Source organism: Fimicolochytrium jonesii (assembly GCF_025526975.1).
Source record: "Fimicolochytrium jonesii strain JEL569 chromosome Unknown EV422scaffold_17, whole genome shotgun sequence".
NCBI classification, from domain to species: Eukaryota; Fungi; Chytridiomycota; class Chytridiomycetes; order Spizellomycetales; family Powellomycetaceae; genus Fimicolochytrium; species Fimicolochytrium jonesii.
In genome coordinates this window covers 168,916-190,186 of record NW_026515684.1, presented here as the reverse complement: position 1 = coordinate 190,186, position 21,271 = coordinate 168,916, and the positions used below count along the sequence as shown (strand labels likewise).

Below are 21,271 nucleotides of genomic sequence, written 5' to 3'. Positions count from 1 at the left end.
ACAGGCAACTCTCTACAGGTAAACCTCTCTCCATTGTCCCCCACAGTCCATCCGTCCACCCTCCCAAGGGCCTCGGCCCTACACGCTCAGTCGTTCCGAGACACCGACGCCGCCATCGAATACGCGCTCAAAGCGCTGGAGAAGATGCAGCACGTGGGGGAGAAGGAAAAGGAGAGGGTAAAGGAGGAGGAGGAGGAGGAGACGGAGAATCAGATCAAGCAGTTCAAGAAGACGGCGAAGGAGGCGAAGGAGGCTAAGGAGAGGGTTGAGCGCCTGGAGGCGAAGCTGGCCAAGCGTCGTTTTCACAAACAACCAGAAAGTTGCATACCATATGCACCATCAAAACACCGTCCAGAAATCCACACATTCATTCAACGATTTCACCAGTACATCCTGATCAAGCATGAGTTCCGATAACTTGCTTTCCCCTAAAGCCGCCGAAATCACTGCCCGCTTGACGGACCCGAAAGGATGGTAGGATGTAATGTGCGCGCAAAGATTGCGCGAGATGAATGGGTGCTGAGTTCGAGTAGATATCTTCCAAGTCTTGATTACTGACAGATGCATGCTGTCAACAGGGTACCCACAAGCAGCGCTTCGATGAGGAGGGGCATGGTCGTGGTATGGCCGGTATGTACCTCGCGTTTGGCATGCATCCTCCCACGCATCCACGTTGTACTAACGACTGATTCGCATCGTAGGCCGGAAAGACCTGGTCGATTTTGACGGCAACACGACCTCGACGCACCGTAAGCACAGTCCATACGGAAGTGATAACGATTTGAGGGAGCGTATCGATGTATGTTATCGCCCGCATCCAATCACACTACTAAATTGCACGCATCCTGATCATAACACTCTTCTGTTCTTCAATTTCTTCCAGAACGAGAAGCCCATCGTGTGCTCACGGTCTTGCGAGTCCGACATCGGCGTCACGGCGCGCAAGATCAAAATCTACGAGTACGCTGAGAAGCACTCGACGGGCGAGGATCTGGTGCTGAACAAGACGTACTCGAGCATGGATAAGGTATGTGAAAATTCCTTCCTTCTGAAATAAGCATGGTAGCCACCATTACCAAACCACTATGTCGTCCACCACAGCTCAAGGAACACACAGCAACGCTGATCCCTCCAGGCTTGCCCAAGCTGCTCGATGACCAGAGTCTCCATGAAGTGCGCAACCTGGACGATTTCGAGAACGGAGGAAAGTACCTGGCTCTGACGCCACATGACCGCGCTCATTTCAGTGAGGAGAGAGTGCCGACTGCCTTCAGAGACTGAGGTGGGGTTGATGCACAGATTGAGAGAGGAAAGGATGTGAATTGATTTTGATGGGGAGGGATTCTGGGAGGGATTGGAGATCGGGACCTGCACATCGATGTAATAGTTTTCTTTTTGGAATTAAGGTGTGGGAGCACATGGTCCTCTATGGTGGGCTCAAAGGCCCCGGCAGAACGTTTCCTGATCCCTTAGCAGGTTTCACATCGCTCCCGTTAGACGGCGGTGTGTTATGTAATCTCTGGAGGCAGTCGGCACTCTCTCCTGTGGGCCTTGGGATGACTGTTACAACGGATATGGAGTATTGGTGTGCAAAAGAACAAATGCGTTCCTTGCGCCGGGGGTAACTGCGAGCTCGTATGACGGTTGCGGTGTTACAGGCGGCTAGGCTAAGGGATCCACCTGAGGCTTCTCCCTCATGAGGGCCCTTGTGCGCGTTTTACGAGCCAACTTTTATTACACTTGCTTTCGCGGCGGGCAACCACATCATAAACGCACAATGCAAGAGCGTCCCAGCGCAACATAAAAGGAGGGACGGGTTAGCAGGCCCCGACATCCTCCCATCGATTTCTGCCCAACAATCTCATCTCTCAGTCCAAAATGAAGATCGCTAGTCTCTTGGCCCTCGCCACCCTTGCTGCCGGAGCGTCCGCCGCATCGACCAAATCATGCTCCAATTTTGACAACGTCAAGATCCGCGCTGCTCCCAACACCAAGTCCTCCACCAAGGTCCTCGGGCTTTTGCAAAAGAACAAATGCGTTCCTTGCGCCGGGGGTAACTGCGAGCTCGTCGCGGGCGGCTCCTATGACGGTTGCGGTGTTACAGGTGGTACATCTTGGTAAGCTGACAATACCACGGAAGATAAGGGCAGATCGATTTTGCGACGCTATGCAATACTTCGATGCTGAATCCCTCTTGTTGTTTACCTGTTACAGGACCAAGGTCACCTACACCCTTCCTTCTGGCAAGGCCACGGGATACATTGCCTATATGTGCCAACATTGGAAATAAGCATCTGCCTGATTAGTGGTGATAGAATAGAACATAGGGACTCCTTTGATATCTGCTAGTGGTCAATGCGTCGCTTTCACGTCTCTCAGTACACCGACAGCTATCACTACATGCTCTCAGGATTCCATAGATGTTTCTCCATATGACGCAGCTCATCCCGTCCTCAACGCGGAACATATGCAAATAGCCCTAGGTGTTTAGAATCTGCTTTAGATCTTATCAATTATGGCCAATACAGTAAGTTGAGGAGGTCAGATCCGAGATATACAAAGTTCGCAGCATTCAACAAACACATGGACGATCTCGTCAATAACCAACCAATGACGGTCATTCATAGCAAGCGAGTACAGAAGCTCCCTGCAGGTATCCAAGCGATCTCATAGCGGATACGACTCGAGATCGAGGCTGTGGACGGTGCTGCCGGTGCTGAACCGTCGCCGGCAGCACCGTCATGCTCAAATCTATCAATCGGACTCACGCTGAGAAGAGCCTCGGCGGGTACGACTCCGTTTGAGGCTTTCCACGATCAACGTTTGTCGATAACTCGCGACTCTGTGCAGCCTACACCCGGGAGCTTTGTACCCAATTCGTCGAGTAGGAAAAGAGCGAAACACGTCTTCTCGATGCAACGCATATCTCGGTGTTTCTGCTTCTGGCGCCGTCGTCGCTAGCGGGTCCTCTTCCAGTCCTCTTCGAGCTTGATTACCTGCACTAGTTGTAATGACATTTCCTTCGCCTCGTCTATGAGGATCTCGATCCATCGGTTCAACTTCTCACCTCTTTTTATATAACCCTCTGCCACCTTCTTGAGATGTTGCCGGTCAAGCGTTGTGTCCTTCGCTAGGACATCTCGCGTGAATTCAAGAGACAGGACTTCACCCTGTGCTTTAAATAGCGCCTTATTATAAGCAGGATTCACGCGGAGGTACAGTAGATCAAAACTCACACCAAAGGAAGGCGCTGAACCACGTCCGAAGAGCGAATGAAAGTATATTTCACATTGTTGTGGGGTGAGTTCTACCCCGCCCTCACATGCGCTGCACGTCGCTACGAGCTTCTCAAACGCCTCCGCCGTCGTCGCCGAGTTATGGTTGGCGAAGGCCGAGACGTTACCCCTCGGCACTGGCATGGTAGCTGCCTGTTTGCCTTTTGCGAAGATCTTGGAGCCTCCTATATATTTGAGTCTCTGAAATGAAAGGCGCCTCTGCCGCTCGAACCTGGATCTGAAGATCCGCTCAAAGTCATCCTACACTTGGGGCACATAATTCATCAACAATAAAACCATCTACTTTTCTGCAAAAAACCAGTGAAAAGCGACCCATATAAAACGTCTTCAAGTTGGTTGGTTGGTTTGTTTGTCTGAGCAAGTTGAGATCCAGAAGATCAAGGTGGGCCACATGCCCCGAATCAAATCAAATCGAACGAACTTGAGAAATCCAACTTGAGCGACGGCCCCTCGTGCTCTGGCGCGCCGCCAAAAACCCTCGCAAGGGCTCAACACTCTCCAGTTCTCAACAACCCCTAAAGGCTCGTGCTCACACGCCAATTTACCTCTACCGAACGGCGGTCCTCATCCCACACACTGTCTGGGGCCACTAAGTTCGCCCCGGCGTCCGCCCTAACTGCGAAATTAGAAACCAACATCCCACGAAAATGGCACCAACAGACGACGAAAAACCACCCCAGTCCATAGACGGCCTCTCCACCACCTCCGAGTCTCCCCAACCTCCACCCGGCCCATCACCCGAAACCAGCAACATAACCAATCCCGGTCTGTCATTCTGGGAACAACGGCGAGCAGCCTGGGTCTGCGGTCACAAACCATACCCGGAAGAGGAGGCCGATAAGGCGAAGGAGGCGAAGGAGGAGCATTGTGATTGGGCGAGCAAGAGTCCGGTGCTGAGCGAGGTGCAGCCGGGGCATATGGATGCTATTTATAAGTCGATGGTGGAGGGGAGGAGGTTTGCGAGGCCTGTGCCGTTGCCTTTTGTTGTTGCTGTTTTGGTGAGTGCTGCGACAAGCGAAGCGAGTAGAGTGCGAGTGACAGCGACCTTAGGCGCAGGAGTACTTGAAGGTTCCGAGCGAAACGAGGAGAAGGCGAGCGATAGCGAGCCCAACTGGGCCCTAGGCCCAGGGATGTTTGAGAGTTGGTTTGGTCTCGGAGACCGATAGGTCGACCAGAGCGAACGCCTCCGTGAGCTATAGCGAAGCGCGAGCGGAGTGATCTATTGCACCAAAGGCGCAATGCTCCTCTAACCACGGCTCTTACCGAGCCTCAGCGAGTTCACATTGCGACTCACATCGTCCTTAGTGTGAGCGACTGCGAATGGTTGTTCTTTTACATATGAACTGACGGATTGTTCCCCTTTCTTCATTAGGTCGACGGATGGAAGAAGGAAGGGCTATGGTCACCTGCGACAGGCATTGGCGGGGTACAAGCCGGGTACCCACTCGAAGAAGAATCTCGGCATCCTACTTGAGAGTTGCGCTCCCGAAGCGTACCAACAGCAACCTATCAATACCTCCTGAACCTGGTGAAGCAGCAGGCCCTGTAGTCTGCCCCTCTACCAGCTCATCGCGACATGACGAGGATCACTAGATGCCGGTCTCTCGGGAGATCAGACGGTACCGCGAGAACCGGGCCCGCGCGAGATCACACGGTGGAGCGGATCGAACGTGGCGATTGGAGGAGTTGTATAAGAGGATAATCAGCGTCGAGAGGGGGGGATCTGTACCTCCGCTTTCCCCCTTAGTGATTCACCTGCGTATAAGCATGGATTTCACAGCATCGGAGGTGCCTCCCATTCGGCGCCCCCAATTCTCCGACCACGCGAACCCACTTCCGGGGCGTCACAGCCCGAAATTCGAAACTCACCAGAAGCAGTATTACCCTGAGCCGATAATGAAGAGAGAGTAGAATATGGGTCTATTGCCCTCTCTTTTCACCACCTGTGTGCCATGGTGTCCCGACCCTTGATCGGAAGCTACATGAAGAGAGGGACCCCCGAGGTTTAGGGGCGGTAGAGGCGTACGAGACGATGGAAGGGACTGATGTAGTCTCCACTTCAATGAAATGTGCGGCTTCGGTTTTGGGAAGGTGTGGGGGGATGGTGTGATCGACCTCATCAAATCACCCATTTGAGAAACATCGTTCGGCACAATGTTCCAAATGGGGCGTCTATTCTATGCGTGGAATCCTAGATTATCTTGAGACGGCTCCGATGTTCTACTTATTATCTAATATACAAGACCCCGGAATTCGAAACGTGTACATGCGCGCTTTCTACAGCGAGCTCTTCTCCTTCCTCGCATCCCCCGCGTTCTCTACCCTCGCCTTCTCCGCCAACTTCAACAACGCATACATCCCCTGCACGCGTCCCATCCCCTGCACGGCAAACCGCTTAGCAATCTTGACCGCGTTCCCCAAGATCACCTCCACCTCCATCTCGCGCTGCGACTCCCAGTCCAGGACCATGGATGATTTGAAGGTTTTGTTCCGGAGGGAGGATTCGATTATTTCGTGGATTGTTGCTAGTTTCGGGTATTCTCGCGTTGCTGACGGTGACAATGTGGGAAATGCTGACTCCGGATGTGATTGAGGTGGAAACGCATCCAACTTAAAGATGATTTTGGCGGCATGGAACACCTCGGCCATGACCGCCTCACAATGCTCCCGGGCGTCAGCGTCGACGAGCAGTTCGTATGTCGGGCGGGACCCCGCGAGCACCGAGGACGGGTTGAACGCGGCGTTGAGACCGAGTTTGTGCCAGCGAACGATCTGGATGTTGCGCGATGTGTGCTGCTCGGCGTCAGTTACCCCGCCCAATTTGAACAGGTCCACTAACGAACTGGTACGGGTTGCCGAGAGCGTATCCCTCCCCGTTGAATCATGGGATTCACTCCCGTCAACAGAATCCGTGTAGGGTCCGATCGCAATCCGCATCCACCGGTGATGCACAACCACCCCCGGCTCCGTCTGCGCGGCCGCTATAACCGTCACAGCCGACAGGATCGGGTTTGCAGGAAACCTTTGCCTGTACGGGGTCTCGATGCCCACTCCATTCTGTATCAGGACCACAGCTGTATGCGCGGGCGTCACTGCGGGCGCAATCAGGTCCGCGGCCGCCATCGACGCCGGGCGCGGGTTGGTTCCATCAGCCGAGAGCTGCACCAGCGATTTAGTGGCGACAAGGATATAGTCCCATCTTACCCCGCTGTTAGCGGCGTCATCGCAGGTGCGGAAAACGCCGTCGGGGCGGAAGGTGTAGTCGCCGAAAGGGCGGGTTTTGAGGGTGAAGCCGGAGTTGAGGACGGCGGAGTAGTTGGAGCGGCAGACGAGGGAAATGGAGGTTTTGTTGGGCGAGTGAGGGGGAAAGAGGTGGTGTTGGAGACGGGAGGCGTAGAAGGCGCCGACTGCTCCTGCGCCGACTGTGAAGAGAGGAAGATGAGTTATCGCGGTACGTTAGATCACGGACGTTGAGCGCCCGTTTATGGCGACGACTATACGAACTACACGATATGGCAAGGCGAGACCGTACGGAACCCCACCACTCCGGACCACCTCCGAGCTCAACCCAAACTTGCAGGCATATCAAAGTCCCAAAGCCAATAACATGATGAGAAGAAGCATACCTACGAGGATGTTTATCGTGTCACCCATATTACATGTCAGTTTTTGCCCGGTCTTGAAGGGAAGCTGGGAGACCGCAGAGAGGATACAGTGCCCGCGCTGGTTAGGTTCTTCTACGTCAAGAGAGCCGGAGAAGTCAATGGCGTTCGAAGGCAGACCTGCAATAGGGGCGTTCAAGTTGAAGTATTCGCTTGCCCAAAGGCTCGGACGTTGTCGAGCTTCTCCCACAAGCTGCGACCTATCAGCGCTCTGCGCAGCCAATAATACAGGAATCACGCCGAGTTCCGCCCAACGCTTCCTTCCCGCTTTCCCGAATCCCACAGCTAATACGGAAGTGAGCGAAGTTTTCTGGCTACATACAGTAGTCTCTATTTTAACTGATGTACAGTACGTCCCGATTTCACTATCGACTGGAAATGAAGCAGCGGCTGAATGATACAAAATTGGTGGAGATACCCCCGAAGAACGCCCCCATGAAGACATTTTCAAGCTTCTAGCTTTGCATCAACGCAGTCCTCCTTGTTGATCGCCAGAATGTCCAAGTACTTCTCCAACTTGGCATTCCCACCTAGCCGGGCAATCTCAGCCCGCGCCTCTGCTTCGATTCTCACCAGGTACTGCCGCACGTATTCGAAGGAGTTTGTCTTCTTCATGAGCTGGATGGCGAAGTTTTTGAGCTCTGGTGAATCCGTCTTCTGTTTCAAAATACCTAGGAGAAATACAGGAGGTCAGCTATTGCTCTGCATTGAATCAGGCTATCTGGCGATAGGCTTACGCACTTAACAGGGTATTATTTGAAGTGTCAGTCCGGATGCAGTGAATGATAGGGAACGAAAACTTCCCCTCTGTGAGGTCTTCGGCAAAGCCTTTGTTTTGCGAGTACTGAAGGCAAAACGGCGGTGAGCTGATGTCCTGGTATCGATGACCAATGGTCACGGGCTTACCAGATTGGACTGCAGGTTCATGTAGTCATCACGGACTTGGTAGTGAACTCCGAGGATGTTCACAAGGTCGGTGTAATCTCTGGAATCATACACAGAATGTTACTGATCTTTCCAGCATCGCAGAGACCCGTCTGCACACCCCTCGAGGACTTTACCTTGAGCCCTCCGTACTGATCTGCATCAGCTTGATTGCCAGTCTCAGCAAACCGCCCGTCTCTGCAGTTGACACGTGTGTGAGAAGACACCATTCACCGAGTTACAGAGCGTCAACAGCAAACACAGTACTATTCTTCACCATGTCCATGTACTGCTCTTCCGTGGGACATGTGCTCGAATCTCTCCAGTGGATCTCCATCCCCTGACCCTTGTGCAGTTGCAAAAGCTCTTCCGTGTAGATCATCATTGCCCGCGGATCATTCAGCTGGAAGAGTTTCTGTAATGCAAGGAAATAGCTATGGGTATAGTGCATTGAGCCTGTCGATTCCTTCATAGGAAGGTGGCGGACAGGGGAGGCCTTACACGTAGTTGGCGCAGTTGATGGTCGCAGGAACCCCATAGATTTTGTGAGCAACTGGCAAACATGCGGAGCCGTAGTTCAGTACCGATAATACTTCCTCGATGGCTTCAAGCCGATTTCCAACCTGGATTCCCTCTTCGGAGCATAGAGTCATCTTCCACGTCGTCAATCCTAGAAGTCACGTAGCGTCAGATACACGTTTTGCGCAAGTCCTTCTCCCGTTTGTCAGAAGCTTACAGTAAACTCGCACTATGCAGCATCTCCACCGTCTCCTTGATGACTTGCAGCTTGGTTGCAGGTACTTGCAACCATTCTCCGAAGGCCTCTAGCAGCTTTGTGCGAATTTCCTTGCCGGGGTTTGACGTCAGATAGAGGAATGGCTCCAGGAGCACTTTGTCGTCTGGTGACAGAGGGGTTGAGGATAAGTAGCTCATGATGACGGCGAAGAGCGGGGCAATCGAAAGAGTGTATGAATAGCGAGGGAGCACTTCGAGGACGTTGTAAGGTGGGCGCTGTCTCTGCTAGTTGCAAAACGACGAATGGCAAGCAGAGGAGGCATATGTAGGGAGACGCGCCAGATCATTGCGACCTGCGGTCTCTGGGTCTGTGCCGTTTTTGAGGCAAGGTTGCCACGCCACAGAACAGGACTTCCCATAGAGAGTCAGACATTGGCTTGCATTAGCAGCATAAGGACCCTCGGACCGCCAATAGGAAACCAGCAAGCCTCTTGACTGCCCTCCTGAAGCAACATTGACTGTTGTTTCGTCTTGACGTGCAGCCCGCAGAGTCATAGCCGCAGCGATCCTAGATAACGTGTCGGCGGTCATCACAAGTATCGGGCCATCACAACTATACACCGTTAATACTATTACGCGGCACGGGCCTGGTATACCATCATGGTGAGAAGAGCTGAGGGTGTCTCTGGCTGTTTTCACAGAAAAAGTAACCGTTCCATAATATTTCATTCCCCATCCAGCCTCTCAGGCTCGAAATCAAGGTGAGATCACGGGTCCTAGGAGTTTTGCAGGAGAGGAAGTGTCGTCATAGACAGTCGCTCAGCCGATTTTCTTGCTGCAGAGAAAGCTATCGAGTCGCTCGGACCGAGTGAAGGCTATCGACTTCCACCCGACAGAGCCATGGCTTTTGGCAGCCCTTTACAATGGGACCGTGTATATTTGGAACCACGAAAACCAGGTACATACACTGCTTGAGTTGCGCACCTGGTGAGATCCGAGAATGATGAACTCACATCGCTGTCATAGAACCTGGTGAAGACATTTGAGATCACGGACCTGCCTGGTAAACCATGATGCTGCTAGTGATACTTGACACCTCCGAATTTCATATGTTTAACGCCCCGATCCGCTATAGTTCGTGCCGCCAAGTTCATCGCACGCAAATCATGGTTGATCACAGGGTCGGATGACATGCAAGTCCGTGTATTCAACTACAACACGCATGAGAAAGTGATTGCGTTCGAGGCGCATCAAGATTACATTCGTCACATTGCGGTGCATCAGACACAGCCATACGTTCTGACATGTTCAGATGACATGACGATAAAGTTGTGGGACTGGGACAAGGGATGGAGGAACGTTATGGTGTTTGAGGGCCACACGCATTTCATCATGCAAGTGAACTTCAACCCAAAGGATGGAAACACATTCGCCAGTGCATGCCTGGATCGTACCATCAAGGTGAGCTACAGAACCCCGATGTTGGAGGCTCGAATGTGTACTGACACCTCTTGAAAGGTTTGGTCGCTCGGGTCTCCGACACCAAACTACACACTCGAGGGGCATGACAAAGGTGTCAATTGCGTAGATTACTACTACGGTGGCGACAAGCCATACCTGATCAGTGGCGGTGATGACAAGTATGTGTTGCCGCGACGTTAGGCACGGGATCATTGGGTTAGCCCATGGTTCGCTGGCTCACATAGCTCATCCTTTCAGGACCATCAAAGTCTGGGACTACCAGAGCAAAACTTGTGTGCAGACTCTAGAGGGGCATACGCACAATGTCACTGTCGCGTCCTTCCACCCGGACCTCCCCATCATCATCAGTGCTAGTGAAGACGGTGAGAATAACTTTCTTCCTGTCTTCTGTTTCTCGCTGCATTCTAACTTTGTCGGACAGGCACGGTACGACTTTGGCACGCCAACACCTACAGGTTAGAAAACACGCTCAACTACGGGATGGAACGCGTTTGGGCGGTTGCATATCTCCGAGGAACAAATGATGTTGCCTTCGGATATGACGAGGGCACCATCGCGATAAAGGTAAGGTTTTTCGTTAGTTCCTGCAGTTCTCAAACATGCTGACCTTGGAACGCACTTGAAGCTCGGACGAGAAGAGCCAGCGGTCAGCATGGACAACACTGGGAAGATCATCTGGGCAAAACACAGCGAGATCCAGACTGTGAATGTCAAGACGAGCGCGGATGAGAACATCAAAGATGGCGAGAGGATCCAACTCGCAACGAAGGAGCTGGGAAGCTGTGAGGTGTACCCGCAAATGCTGCAGCACAGTCCGAACGGGCGGTTCGTGGTTGTCTGTGGGGATGGGGAGTACATCATATATACCGCAGTCGCGTGGCGGAACAAGAGCTTCGGGAGCGCATTGGAGTTTGTCTGGGCGATGAACTCAACCGAGTAAGTAACGTGCGTACAACATGTCGTTCGTCAAGGACGAATTCTCACGATGGGCTTGTAGATATGCCATTCGCGAGTCTTCCTCCAAAGTGAAGATCTTCAAGAACTTCAAAGAAAAGACGGAGGTCAATATCAGACCGACGTTCAGCGCAGAAGGAATCTTTGGGGGTGCTCTGCTGGGTATCCGGAGCAGCAACTTTGTCAACTTTTACGATTGGGAGACTGGAGTTTGCGCGCGGAGGGTGGACGTTGTTTGTCGGAATGTAAGACGCGTGCATTTCAGCGGCAATGCGAGGACACGATTGCAGATGCAAAACTGACATCATGCTGCTCGGCAGGTGTACTGGTCTGAATCCGACCTCGTCGCCATCGTTTGCGACGACACGACGTATATCCTCAAGTTCAACCGGGTTGCCTTCCAGCAGTATATTGACAGGCATGGTGCCAACAGCATCACCGAAGAGGGAATTGAGGAGGCTGTTGATTTTGTTGCCGAGATCAATGAAGGGTGGGAGCACCCTTTTGCCCCAGAAGGCATCTTTCAGTCGGCCGTTTCACTAACCCGTTGCGATTTCTAGCGTAAAGACTGGATGCTGGGTCGGCGATTCGTTCATCTATACGAACAGCACAAACCGTCTTAACTACCTCGTCGGAGGTCAAACCTCTACCCTGAGCCACTTTGATAACACGTTGTACCTATTGGGCTACATCTCACGAGACAACAGGATTTATCTGACCGATAAAGATCTGGGGGTGTACAGCTATGCTCTCCCGCTGAGTCTGATTCAATATCAGACCGCAGTCTTGCGCGGCGACCTTGCACTCGCCGACAGCATTCTGCCCAGCGTACCAGCCGATCAAAGAAACCGTGTCGCGCGCTTCTTGGAGGGTCAGAATCTGAAGGAGCAGGCACTCGCCGTTTCCGCGGACCCCGAACACCGATTTGACTTGGCCATACAATTGCAAAAGATGGAACTCGCTTACGGATTGGCTGGCGAGCTGAATCAGGAGGACAAGTGGAAGATCGTTGGAGACAAGGCTTTGGAGATGTGGCAATTCGGGCTGGCTGAGGAATGTTTGCGGAACGCACAGGATTTGGAAGGTCTGCTCTTGCTGTACCAGGCCGGCGGGAACGGCCGGGGCTTGACGGAGTTGGCAGACCTTGCTGTGAAGGCCGGCAAGAACAACATCGCCTTTATATGCTACCTCCTCCGAGGAGAGATGGAGAAATGCACAGACCTCCTCGTTTCGACGGACCGTATTCCAGAAGCAGCGCTTCTTGCACGAACATTCATGCCCAGCCAAATCGAACACGTTGTGGACCTCTGGCGCCAAGATCTTGTCAAGAGCAACAAACTCAAGATCGCTGAGGCGATCACGGGCCCGGGGGACCACCCTGAGCTCTTCCCTGACCTGGAGTACGCCTTGTTCGCCGAAGAAGCCTTCAAGCGCCGACGGGAAAAGGGGGCTGTCCCCGCCACCGATTACGAGGACATGAAGGAGAGCCTGGACTGGGATGTTATTGGACAGCTGAAGGAGCGGTTCCCTGATGGGTTACCTGATGGTGGTGCGCAGCTTGAGCCGGCACCGAGTTTGGATGGAGAACGGGCTCCAAGTACGAGGAGTGTCCGGATGAATGTGGACGACCGCGTGCAACCGGGGGAAGAAGTGGTGGGTCTTCTCACCTTCCTACGTGGGATGTTCGATGGGGCACAAACTCATCCATGCCACTATACATTTTTTTCCAGGAGAGGCCGTCGTACCGTGAAGACGAGCGCGTCGACACCATTTCGGATAACATGAGCCATATGAGCCTGGAGGTCAACACCACGGGCACTGGATCAGTGAGGGTACGTCAACGTGGACGCTTTCTGGCTGGACTGAGAGATATCCATCACTAATACCACGGCTCCTTTTGTGCATTTCCTCGCAGGGGGACATAGACTTTGACGATCTAGCCTCATTTACAGACGCATCGATCCCACAAGAAGAGTTCCAGGACGGCGATGAAGACGTGGACAAGTTCCTCGCGTCGACTTCTTCGTCGCTTTTAGATTAGGATTGCTTGGAAGATATACCTCCTCCACTTTTTCCAAACTCCCGTCCACCCCCGCATAGCCTCACCTGTATGCTGACACCCGTGAACTCTTTCTTTTCTTATTATTACCCACTTATATACGTGGCACATCCGTCGTTCAGGCAGCGAGTTTGACCGGTCACCGAGTTGTTGCAGACGTCGGGATGTTCATTCCGTCGTGCGGTCCATTTCATCACGTCCATCACGTCACTGAACGCGAGCGAGTTGAAATGAAATGCCCAGCAGTGGTGTCACACGTGGCATCCTCACACAACAACTGCAGCGTCCTCCAGGCTCCTCCTGCTTCCTTGTTTTGGGCTTGGCGTCCATGTTTCTCGTACGAACAAAGGGCACTCTTAAGAGACTCGCAACTTACAAGACCAGTATCGATAAAAATAACTCAGTCTGCCCTCAGTAGATTTCTAGTTTCCACCACAGGGTCAGTAGGGTATCCCGCCCATCCTCGAGATCATTGTAGAGCGTGGCGAGTTTGTAGAGCAACGATCGGTTTTTGGTGCTCCACGTATTCTGAAAGCTTGGGGAAGCCCTCCACAAAATCTGGAACCCCCGTTTTTGAGGAGACGTTGCTTATATAACTGGTCTCTCTCTCTCGGAGGCAAGGGAGGAAGTCAGTTCGTTCGTGAATGTTCTACATAGCTCGCAAACTGAGCTCTGCGGTTGCGCACAACCTCCCAATCCCGCATATTCGCTCCGAAGAGTCAACGACGCCTCCTAACTTGCCCGCTCGTGAAGCGGAAGATTCAAAGCACACCAGTACGCTCTCAACGGCATCCTCACGCTCCGGCTCTCCGTTGCGAAACACGGTCGTGCCGCCTTCCGTAGTCCTCCCATATATCCCAAGTTACACTCCAACTCCTCCACCAGCAATATCTCGCAACATGTCGACAGCCACATACTCGAACGGCGTAAAGGCCGAATTCCCGGGGCGGACCGAGGCCAAGACAGGTTACTCACCACCTCAAGACACGCAGGGCTTGTCTGCCGATAGCTTCCTGGAGGCCAGCGCGTATGCTGCCCGTGCACGCAGATTAGTGAAGATGGTGAACGTCATGCGCGATGCGGGAGCGCACATGGATCTGGATCTCCCAACGATCGTGGTCTGCGGAAATCAGAGCGTGGGAAAAAGTAGTGTCCTCGAAGCGCTTTGTGGTGTCGTTCTCCCACGGAATGAAGGCACATGTACGCGATGTGTGACAGAAGTGCGGATGAGCGAGAACGATACCACAGCCAGCGATCTTGCTACCGAGTGGAATTGCACTGTGAAGTTACGATACGAGTACGACTCTATGGGTCGACCATTGAAGGCGGTCAAAGAGATCCCCTTTGGAACCGAACTGCATAAGAAAGAAGACGTGGAGCTGATCGTCCGACGCGCACAGAAAGCCCTCCTGAACCCCTCAACGAACGTCACACAGTTTCTGCAATACAACTTTGATGACTCGACAGCAAGCACACGGGATGCGGAAGCTGCCAAAAACGAACTTAGGTTCTCGAAGAATGTGATTTGTCTAGATATCCGTGGGGCCGGTGTCAATTTGACGCTCATCGACCTGCCTGGAATCATTCGGTCTGTTGATAAACGGGAGGACGCACAATACATCGATATGGTACAGGATCTTGTCCGGCTGTATATCAGCAAAGAGAGGGCGATTATTGTGGCAGCCATCACTTGCAAGGATGAGATCGACAACCAGGTATGCAACTCTGTCACCGACCTACCTTGTCTCCTTATCAACATTCTCTGTTTCAGGCAATCGTCCACATGGCAAAGGAAGTGGATCCACACGGCATGAGAACCCTCGGTGTCCTCACAAAGCCCGACACAATAGAAGCCGGCACGCACGACAGATGGTTGCAGGTCATGTTAGGTCATCAGTACAACCTCAAACTCGGATACTGGATGATCAAGAATCCGTCGAAAGCGGATCTCGACCGTAACATAACTTTCGACGAGGCCAGGAAAATGGAAGAGGCCTTCTTCTCCGGCCAGGCGCCATGGTCTACGATTCGGAGACAGCTGGATCGGTTTGGAATCGACTCTTTGCGGAGAGAGCTCAGTCGTCAGTTGACGATGCTGACGGAGATGTCGATACCCGATATGCAGAGTCGGACGGAGGAGGCAATACAGGCTACCGTTGTGGAGCTGAACAATCTGCCGCCATCCCTCGGCGAGAACTCCCGAATCGAGCTCCTGCAGATGGTGCGGCATTTCTGTACGCTCGTCAACTACAACGTCACTGCGCACCAAGACTTCAAGCAGTTCTATCAGCAAATACGGAAACACTTTGACGTGTTCCGTGAAGCAGTGGCTAGCACGAGACCACAGTTTGCGATGAGTCACGGCAAAGGAGGTGTGGCACCAGCGACGGCTATCGCCTCCCTATCCACGTCGATCTCATCGTCCATCTCATCCGTGGTAGGGTGGGGAACGGGGTTCGACCCACGCCGCGCTGAGATACCCGGGAACAAACAAGCAAAGAAAGAATCCGGCCCGGTACCAGAAGCCACGGAAGTGGATTCGAAGAAGCCTATTACCGTCCACGATGTGCGGCGGATCATCGATGCACAAAAGGGACGGGAGCTCCAGGGATACTCTGCGTATGATGCGTTCACATATGTAGTCTCGATGTTCCAAGAGGAGTGGGCGAAGGACGGGCAGATGTGTTTAGCCGCCGTCAATCATGAGCTGCATACGCTGATTGGGAAGCTGACCGACGATGTGTTTGGACGGTTCGCCAACCTGCAAGGCCAAGTCAGGTAGGAGTTTGAAGGGGAAAGCTGAACTGCCGTCGGCGACATTCGCTAAGAAATCTTGATTTCATTACAGATTCGTCATCCAAGCCTTTCAAAACGAGCTCTACCGCTCCACATCGGAAGTCGTAAACAACCTCGTCACCATGGAACGTCGCTACCCATTCACAATGGGCTCCGACGAATTCACCCGCACAAAATCCAACGCGCTCCACGAGTTCCGAGCCCAGCTCGAAGCCGCACGCAACGGTCACCTTTCAAACGCATCCGGCGCGACCAGCAACGGAGCAGTCGCATCCTCCTCATCCTCAAACGCATCAGGCCAGCCGCCCAAAGTCGAGACAGTAAACAAAGCCCTCGCCGCGTTGGCGGAAGCAGGGTTCACCGGTCTCTCCGCCCGCGACCTCACCCGTCTACGCTCCGAAACCCCCGAAGACGACGAAGTCCTGCACGTCATGGCGGCCTCACACGCCTACTTCCGCGTCGCCTGCCGTCGGTTCAGCGACAATGTACCCATGAACGTCGATTTTCACTTCATGTCCCGGTTTTCGGATCTGCTGGAGAAGGAGCTGGTCGCGCGGTTGGGGATCTTGGAGAAGGATAACGCCGCGGTGGATTTCATGCTGCAGGAGAACAGATTTGTGGCGGAGCGGAGACGCGCATTGGAGGATCAAAGAACGAGGCTCGAGGCTGTTTGGAGGAGTTTGCACGAGTTTGGATATTGAAGGGTGTCGCCGTCGTCTTTGGGGATGGGGTTTCGAGTAGTGTGGATTCACATAAAGAGGCTGTAGCATAGCATTCGTTCTGCACGCAGTGTTTACCCGAGTTTCCTTCCCTTGAAAAGTGATTTTCTGCATCTTCATTTGGATACATAGCCTTTGAAACTTTTGTGTCTACTGTACAATATATTGACCCCGTTGGTGTCTACGCAAGATTTACGACCTCAACATTGCAACCCCTCCCTTCGCTTGTGAGAGACCCACGGTTTTCAAGATTGCGGGAACGAACAACACCGGTCGTTTCCAACCGGGAGCCTCGGATTTATTGATGCAACAATAACAGCTGGTAAAGGATGCTGCCTACGGATGGTTTCTCTGAACCCCATACTGATTCCTCATCCCACCCTGCGGACGCTGGTAGTTCGCACCATGCTGCGCTCGCACCAGCGGCTGGCTGGGCGGACCGCCAGAAAATATGGCTTTGAGGATTAACCAAGTCACTTTCAAGCCGTAGCACGAGACGACGGAAGCGAGGATCCAGAAGGCGATGTTCTGCCATGCGGCGAAGTGGCGGAGCCAGATGAAGCTGGGGAGCTGGGGGAGTTGGGGGTGCTTGTGGCGGAGTTCGGCATACTGTAGACGCGACGGAGGGTATGGTTAGTTTGATGCTCTAGGTTTTCAACGCAAGTGAATGGCAATAGAATCAAGCAACGATCACAGTACCTCATCATCCAAAACCCCAGCAACCCATTTCCAAAACCTTACAAGCGACGCAAACTCATACGTCATAACCAGATCCCCCGCCCTGTCGCTCGGCAAAATCGGTATATCTGTCTTGGCGCTCATCCTCAGCCCCTCCTTCAACTGCTGCCGCCCCCGTTGCGTCAACACCGCAACACCGTCCCTCCGCACAATCTCTTCGGGTGCAAGCACGCCAGGTAAGACGGTTTTGAAAACGACTTCCTCCTCCTCTGCCACTGGCAGACGGTCCCTGTCATCGCCGCCTCGGAGGCTGCTAGGGTCCACGGTGGACGTGCGACGGGACGCGCCGGGGGACAGCATGTTCATGAGCCCACGTCCTGAAGGTGGTCGGGCTTCCGGTTTGGGGATCTTGCCGTCCCAGACGGCGATGATGTCGTCGGCGCATTTATCCAGTCTCTTGATGTTTTCCTTGATGATCTCCTGGTTTGCGTTTGTTAACCCGTCGCTGTGGCGACGGCCGTCGTCATTCAACTCTCGCTGCACGTATCCGATGGCTTTTCGTGCACTGCGGAAAGCCGTGGTAATGGTAAGGATAAGGACAACGAGGAGGCAGCTTCCTAGCCAGCGTAGTAAGGAGGAAACGCTGGGATCGGCGGAGGGGAAGGGTGAAAGTTTGAAACACTCGGTTTGTTCGGTTGGTTGATGTTCGGAGCCAGTTGAAAGGAAGTATTGGGATGTGCGCCTGCCGGTGGTGGGACTCGTGGCAGAACTGCGCCGTGATGGCCCGCCTTCGAGGAGAGCGTGCAGTCGCTCACGGCTGTGCAGTAGATTCGATAAGATCATGGTGACCTGTCCACACGACTGTGAGAACCGAAAGATGCCAAGAAAAAGAAATCCGGTGCGTATTACCTCATCGGTTACATTCAGAGACTCGGCTTTCCTTGGCGAAGCGGTCGCATTGCTGATGAGGAACACAGGCTTTGACTCCTGCCTCTCCCCTATCTGACTCAGCTTCGTCCTCGACTCATGGCCGCTGTTGAGCAAGGTCTGAAGAACCTTGGAGTGCGCCTCCGTCCCATCATAGACACCGCCAAGATCCCGCGCATGGAAGCGGGTACCGTACTGCATCCTGTTATCAAGTGACGATATGGCAGTCTCGATCGCCCTTAGAACACTTAGAAGCGTCTCATCATCGAAGGACTTGAAGACCATCTCAAGAATCTTGAGATATGGCTTGACCAGGGTTTTGGTACCCGAAGCGCCGCTCACTGGGCGTACCGACGAAAAAATGTCGAACTCTTTGGCACGGTGGAGGAATTTGCCGAGGAGGATGGTGTAGAACATGAAATTGTCATGGACGAATTGTATCCTGTTTCCAGCGTGAGTTGCGAATATTCGTCATTTGCTGAAGAGGCATGCAGCTTACCATCTGTCGTTGTACTTGGCGTCGGGATTCTGACGTTTCCATGGCATGATGTATGCTAGCCATAGCTCGACGACCTGGATGAACTTATAAGTCAGAGTGAAACGGAAGGGATATCACATGATCGACTCACCGATATGAAGCTGTCATCGCGGGGCCAATAATCGAAAGCGCACCGGAAGAACCAATACAGCTTAGGTCGCACGATTTGATATGCCCGCCTAGAGAGAACGTCAGCGCTATTCTAGCCGGACACTACAGAGGGCCTGGTGCTCAACATACCCGCGCGCAGACAGTATCTCGTACGCAATGTAATCCCTATTCCGATCCGCGGTCGCCCTATAGATCTCATAAAAGTCGACCGTGATCGTTTGTAATATGAGGGATTTGATGCAGATGATTTGGGACTCTACAGGTTTTAGGTAGCCTGGGTTCTATCGGAAGAAGAGCAAATATTAGCAGGCAGTGAGTTGACATGCAATGAGGACCATTCGTGAAGACATACACTTTGTCCCAACTTGGAAGGGCTGGACAGAGCTCCTGTGTCATTTTGGCACAGCCAGACTTCCACGAACGTCCCCACAACGAACTCAGATGCAAGCCTCCGTTGGCTCATGTCAATCTCACTGCAAAGCATTTGGTCAGCATTTCGTTCGTCATTCCATATGCATCGCCGGTCCCGCACCTTGTCGTAAAAACATTCGTATCCTTCTGTGTTCCTTGCACCTTTCCGAGCACATTCGCACGCGACTGCTGTGCTGGCGATTGCTGCTCATGCTTCCAAAAATGTTCCACGGTATTGTGCACGGCCTTGTTCAGACTCTGCCTCATAGGTGTCAGTTCCGCCAGAGGTCGCCGCATTGGGGTAGTCAATCCCCGATGCTCCATCCGTCCGCGCATCCCTCCTGGTGTCCCCGGACTTGCGATGTTCGTGAGGGGTTCGTCCTTGTCCTTCATCGACGACACAGGTAGAAAGAAGTCCAGGTATGCATCCACCAGCTCAAAATAGATCGGAGATAATGGGGTTCGGTTTGATGCACTCGCAGCTCCATCTTTGGCCCAGGGGGAGACAGCTTTTGGAAATGGCACTGCCGAGAAGATTCCCTTTTGCGGTGACTGCCCGGTCGCGGATTGAGTGTCCCCAAGTACCGAAGATACCGCTAGCTTCTGAATCGCACATAACCTAGATGTCGTCAACGGTTCAACCAAATGTTGGAAATTTTGGGGCCACGGAAAGGGCATCTCACTTACGCGAATGAATACATGTAGTACTCAAACATATCTGGAAGAAGATGGTTCAAGGTTAGATGCAGTCGCTTCAACGGAGGTCAAGGGACATTCACACAAAAGTACATACTGAACATTATCTTCACAGTCGGCTGGCGTCCTCGCTTCGGAGTCACGATCATGTGGCCCATAGTTCGCGAACTCTCCTCATGCTTCAGCCGAGACGCATACAGAGGTGGCAGTTGATTTGTGTCCAAGTTGCTGATAGCTTTCCGCGTCGGGGCAGGCAGTTGGTCGAATTTGATCTCGTAGAGCAAAGAGCGGTCATGCAACTTCAACAGAGTTTGGAAGAAAGGGCCGCCCGGTCGCAGGAATCGGAGAAGGATATCCTTTTCATTGGAAGACAAATTCCGTGAGAGGTAGCACGGGTCACCGGTACCGCCATACAGCTTCGTTGTTATGCGGGATAGGTAAAAGTGCAATGGTTTTGCCACAGTCGAGTCGCCCTGGTCCACGAGCCATTGCTCAACCAACTGAATTGCGGCGAAAAACGAACGTGGATCGGTTGCCGAGACCAGACGGGACAAAGGGTGGTTGGCCTCCATGTCGCTCTGTGTGCACTGTCAGCGAGTGAGTGAGTGAGTGTGGGAGACCGCTTGTTCTTTTGCCTAGCAATCGTAGGTCATCTTCGGGCGACATGGAGACAAATCTCTTTTTCTGCCAGTGAGCCTGAGTGAGGCCAAAAACTTTGGAGCAACGACGCGTTCGCGGCCGGGGGTTCGAATGTCCGAGTCCTCTTTGGCGTGTTCTCCTGTTCTGCGATGGGCTTGCATAATCAACGCGTTTCCAATCCCGCAGGCCGCGAATTTCAAATTTCCAAGGACATCTCATGCGCATAAAAAGGGTTCCTAGTACTTTACTCCCCTTCTGCCCCACCTCCCACTTCGATCATCTCGTCAAAACACCACTTTGTCGCTACTTGCCATGTCCTCACGAGCTGCTTTGGACGTCGCCTCTGTCCCCGACTCGGCTCACGAGAGGTCTCAGCAGGGTTCAAGCGGTGATGACCAAGGACCGAAGATCATCGACGCAAACTTCACTGAAGACAAATCGGCACCCACGAAGACGGAGCCACTTGAAGATGGAGAGCGAACGTTCTACACCGCCGATATGCACCCGTCTGTGCTGAACAATTTATATGGTCAAGCCTTGAAAGTTCTGACCGTTGCAGCAGCGTTTGCCCCAGCAGCGTTCGTCAAGAACCCGGGGGCCGCCTTGCACAATGCCACCTCCGTCATGGCGGCCGACGCGGGAGC

The 21,271-nt window shown here is 53.0% G+C and overlaps 8 protein-coding genes across 8 annotated transcripts; 5 read left to right on the top strand and 3 right to left on the bottom strand.

Annotated features, from left to right (window-relative positions):
• Positions 1-289: 289 nt before the first annotated feature.
• EV422DRAFT_534476 (uncharacterized protein) lies at positions 290-1,402 on the top strand. Its single transcript, XM_053070676.1, is given in 7 exon segments — positions 290-474; positions 525-529; positions 562-630; positions 702-799; positions 884-1,027; positions 1,102-1,334; positions 1,347-1,402. 6 exon segments carry the CDS (start codon positions 404-406, stop codon positions 1,279-1,281), a joined length of 567 nt encoding a protein of 188 aa, XP_052924244.1. The 5' UTR covers positions 290-403; the 3' UTR covers positions 1,282-1,334; positions 1,347-1,402.
• Positions 1,403-1,614: 212 nt separating this feature from the next.
• Positions 1,615-2,563, top strand: EV422DRAFT_534474 (uncharacterized protein). The gene is made up of 2 exons (XM_053070675.1): positions 1,615-2,117; positions 2,215-2,563. The coding sequence occupies exons 1-2, from the start codon at positions 1,879-1,881 to the stop codon at positions 2,288-2,290; spliced, it is 315 nt and encodes a 104-aa protein (XP_052924243.1). The 5' UTR covers positions 1,615-1,878; the 3' UTR covers positions 2,291-2,563.
• A 1,118-nt stretch (positions 2,564-3,681) lies between these two features.
• Positions 3,682-5,172, top strand: EV422DRAFT_109460 (uncharacterized protein). The gene is made up of 2 exons (XM_053064585.1): positions 3,682-4,294; positions 4,669-5,172. Exons 1-2 carry the CDS (start codon positions 3,944-3,946, stop codon positions 4,768-4,770), a joined length of 453 nt encoding a protein of 150 aa, XP_052924242.1. The 5' UTR covers positions 3,682-3,943; the 3' UTR covers positions 4,771-5,172.
• A 401-nt stretch (positions 5,173-5,573) lies between these two features.
• On the bottom strand, positions 5,574-6,950 carry EV422DRAFT_551013 (ketopantoate reductase PanE/ApbA-domain-containing protein; the record flags this gene model as incomplete). Its single annotated transcript, XM_053071803.1, has 2 exons — positions 5,574-6,718; positions 6,923-6,950. The coding sequence occupies 2 exons, from the start codon at positions 6,948-6,950 to the stop codon at positions 5,574-5,576; spliced, it is 1,173 nt and encodes a 390-aa protein (XP_052924241.1).
• Positions 6,951-7,147: 197 nt separating this feature from the next.
• EV422DRAFT_534450 (geranylgeranyl pyrophosphate synthase) lies at positions 7,148-8,985 on the bottom strand. Its single transcript, XM_053070674.1, has 8 exons — positions 8,619-8,985; positions 8,506-8,552; positions 8,384-8,435; positions 8,150-8,316; positions 8,020-8,080; positions 7,865-7,943; positions 7,700-7,802; positions 7,148-7,629 (listed from the first exon to the last, which is right to left on the bottom strand). Exons 1-8 carry the CDS (start codon positions 8,813-8,815, stop codon positions 7,406-7,408), a joined length of 930 nt encoding a protein of 309 aa, XP_052924240.1. The 5' UTR covers positions 8,816-8,985; the 3' UTR covers positions 7,148-7,405.
• Positions 8,986-9,452: 467 nt separating this feature from the next.
• EV422DRAFT_497911 (coatomer WD associated region-domain-containing protein) lies at positions 9,453-12,838 on the top strand (the record flags this gene model as incomplete). The annotated part of the gene is made up of 10 exons (XM_053067974.1): positions 9,453-9,575; positions 9,644-9,680; positions 9,753-10,078; positions 10,136-10,257; positions 10,337-10,461; positions 10,521-10,663; positions 10,725-11,035; positions 11,097-11,298; positions 11,374-11,543; positions 11,614-12,838. Coding segments are annotated over 10 exons (2,784 nt in total), but the record flags the coding sequence as incomplete, so codon positions are not given.
• Positions 12,839-13,341: 503 nt separating this feature from the next.
• Positions 13,342-16,758, top strand: EV422DRAFT_534443 (P-loop containing nucleoside triphosphate hydrolase protein). The gene is made up of 3 exons (XM_053070673.1): positions 13,342-14,827; positions 14,884-15,890; positions 15,961-16,758. The coding sequence occupies exons 1-3, from the start codon at positions 13,757-13,759 to the stop codon at positions 16,607-16,609; spliced, it is 2,727 nt and encodes a 908-aa protein (XP_052924238.1). The 5' UTR covers positions 13,342-13,756; the 3' UTR covers positions 16,610-16,758.
• On the bottom strand, positions 16,759-20,694 carry EV422DRAFT_534441 (uncharacterized protein). The gene is made up of 10 exons (XM_053070672.1): positions 20,086-20,694; positions 19,980-20,010; positions 19,414-19,911; positions 19,234-19,354; positions 19,011-19,162; positions 18,862-18,949; positions 18,732-18,805; positions 18,215-18,674; positions 17,327-18,154; positions 16,759-17,236 (listed from the first exon to the last, which is right to left on the bottom strand). Exons 1-10 carry the CDS (start codon positions 20,558-20,560, stop codon positions 16,964-16,966), a joined length of 3,000 nt encoding a protein of 999 aa, XP_052924237.1. The 5' UTR covers positions 20,561-20,694; the 3' UTR covers positions 16,759-16,963.
• Between the last annotated feature and the right edge of the window lie 577 nt (positions 20,695-21,271).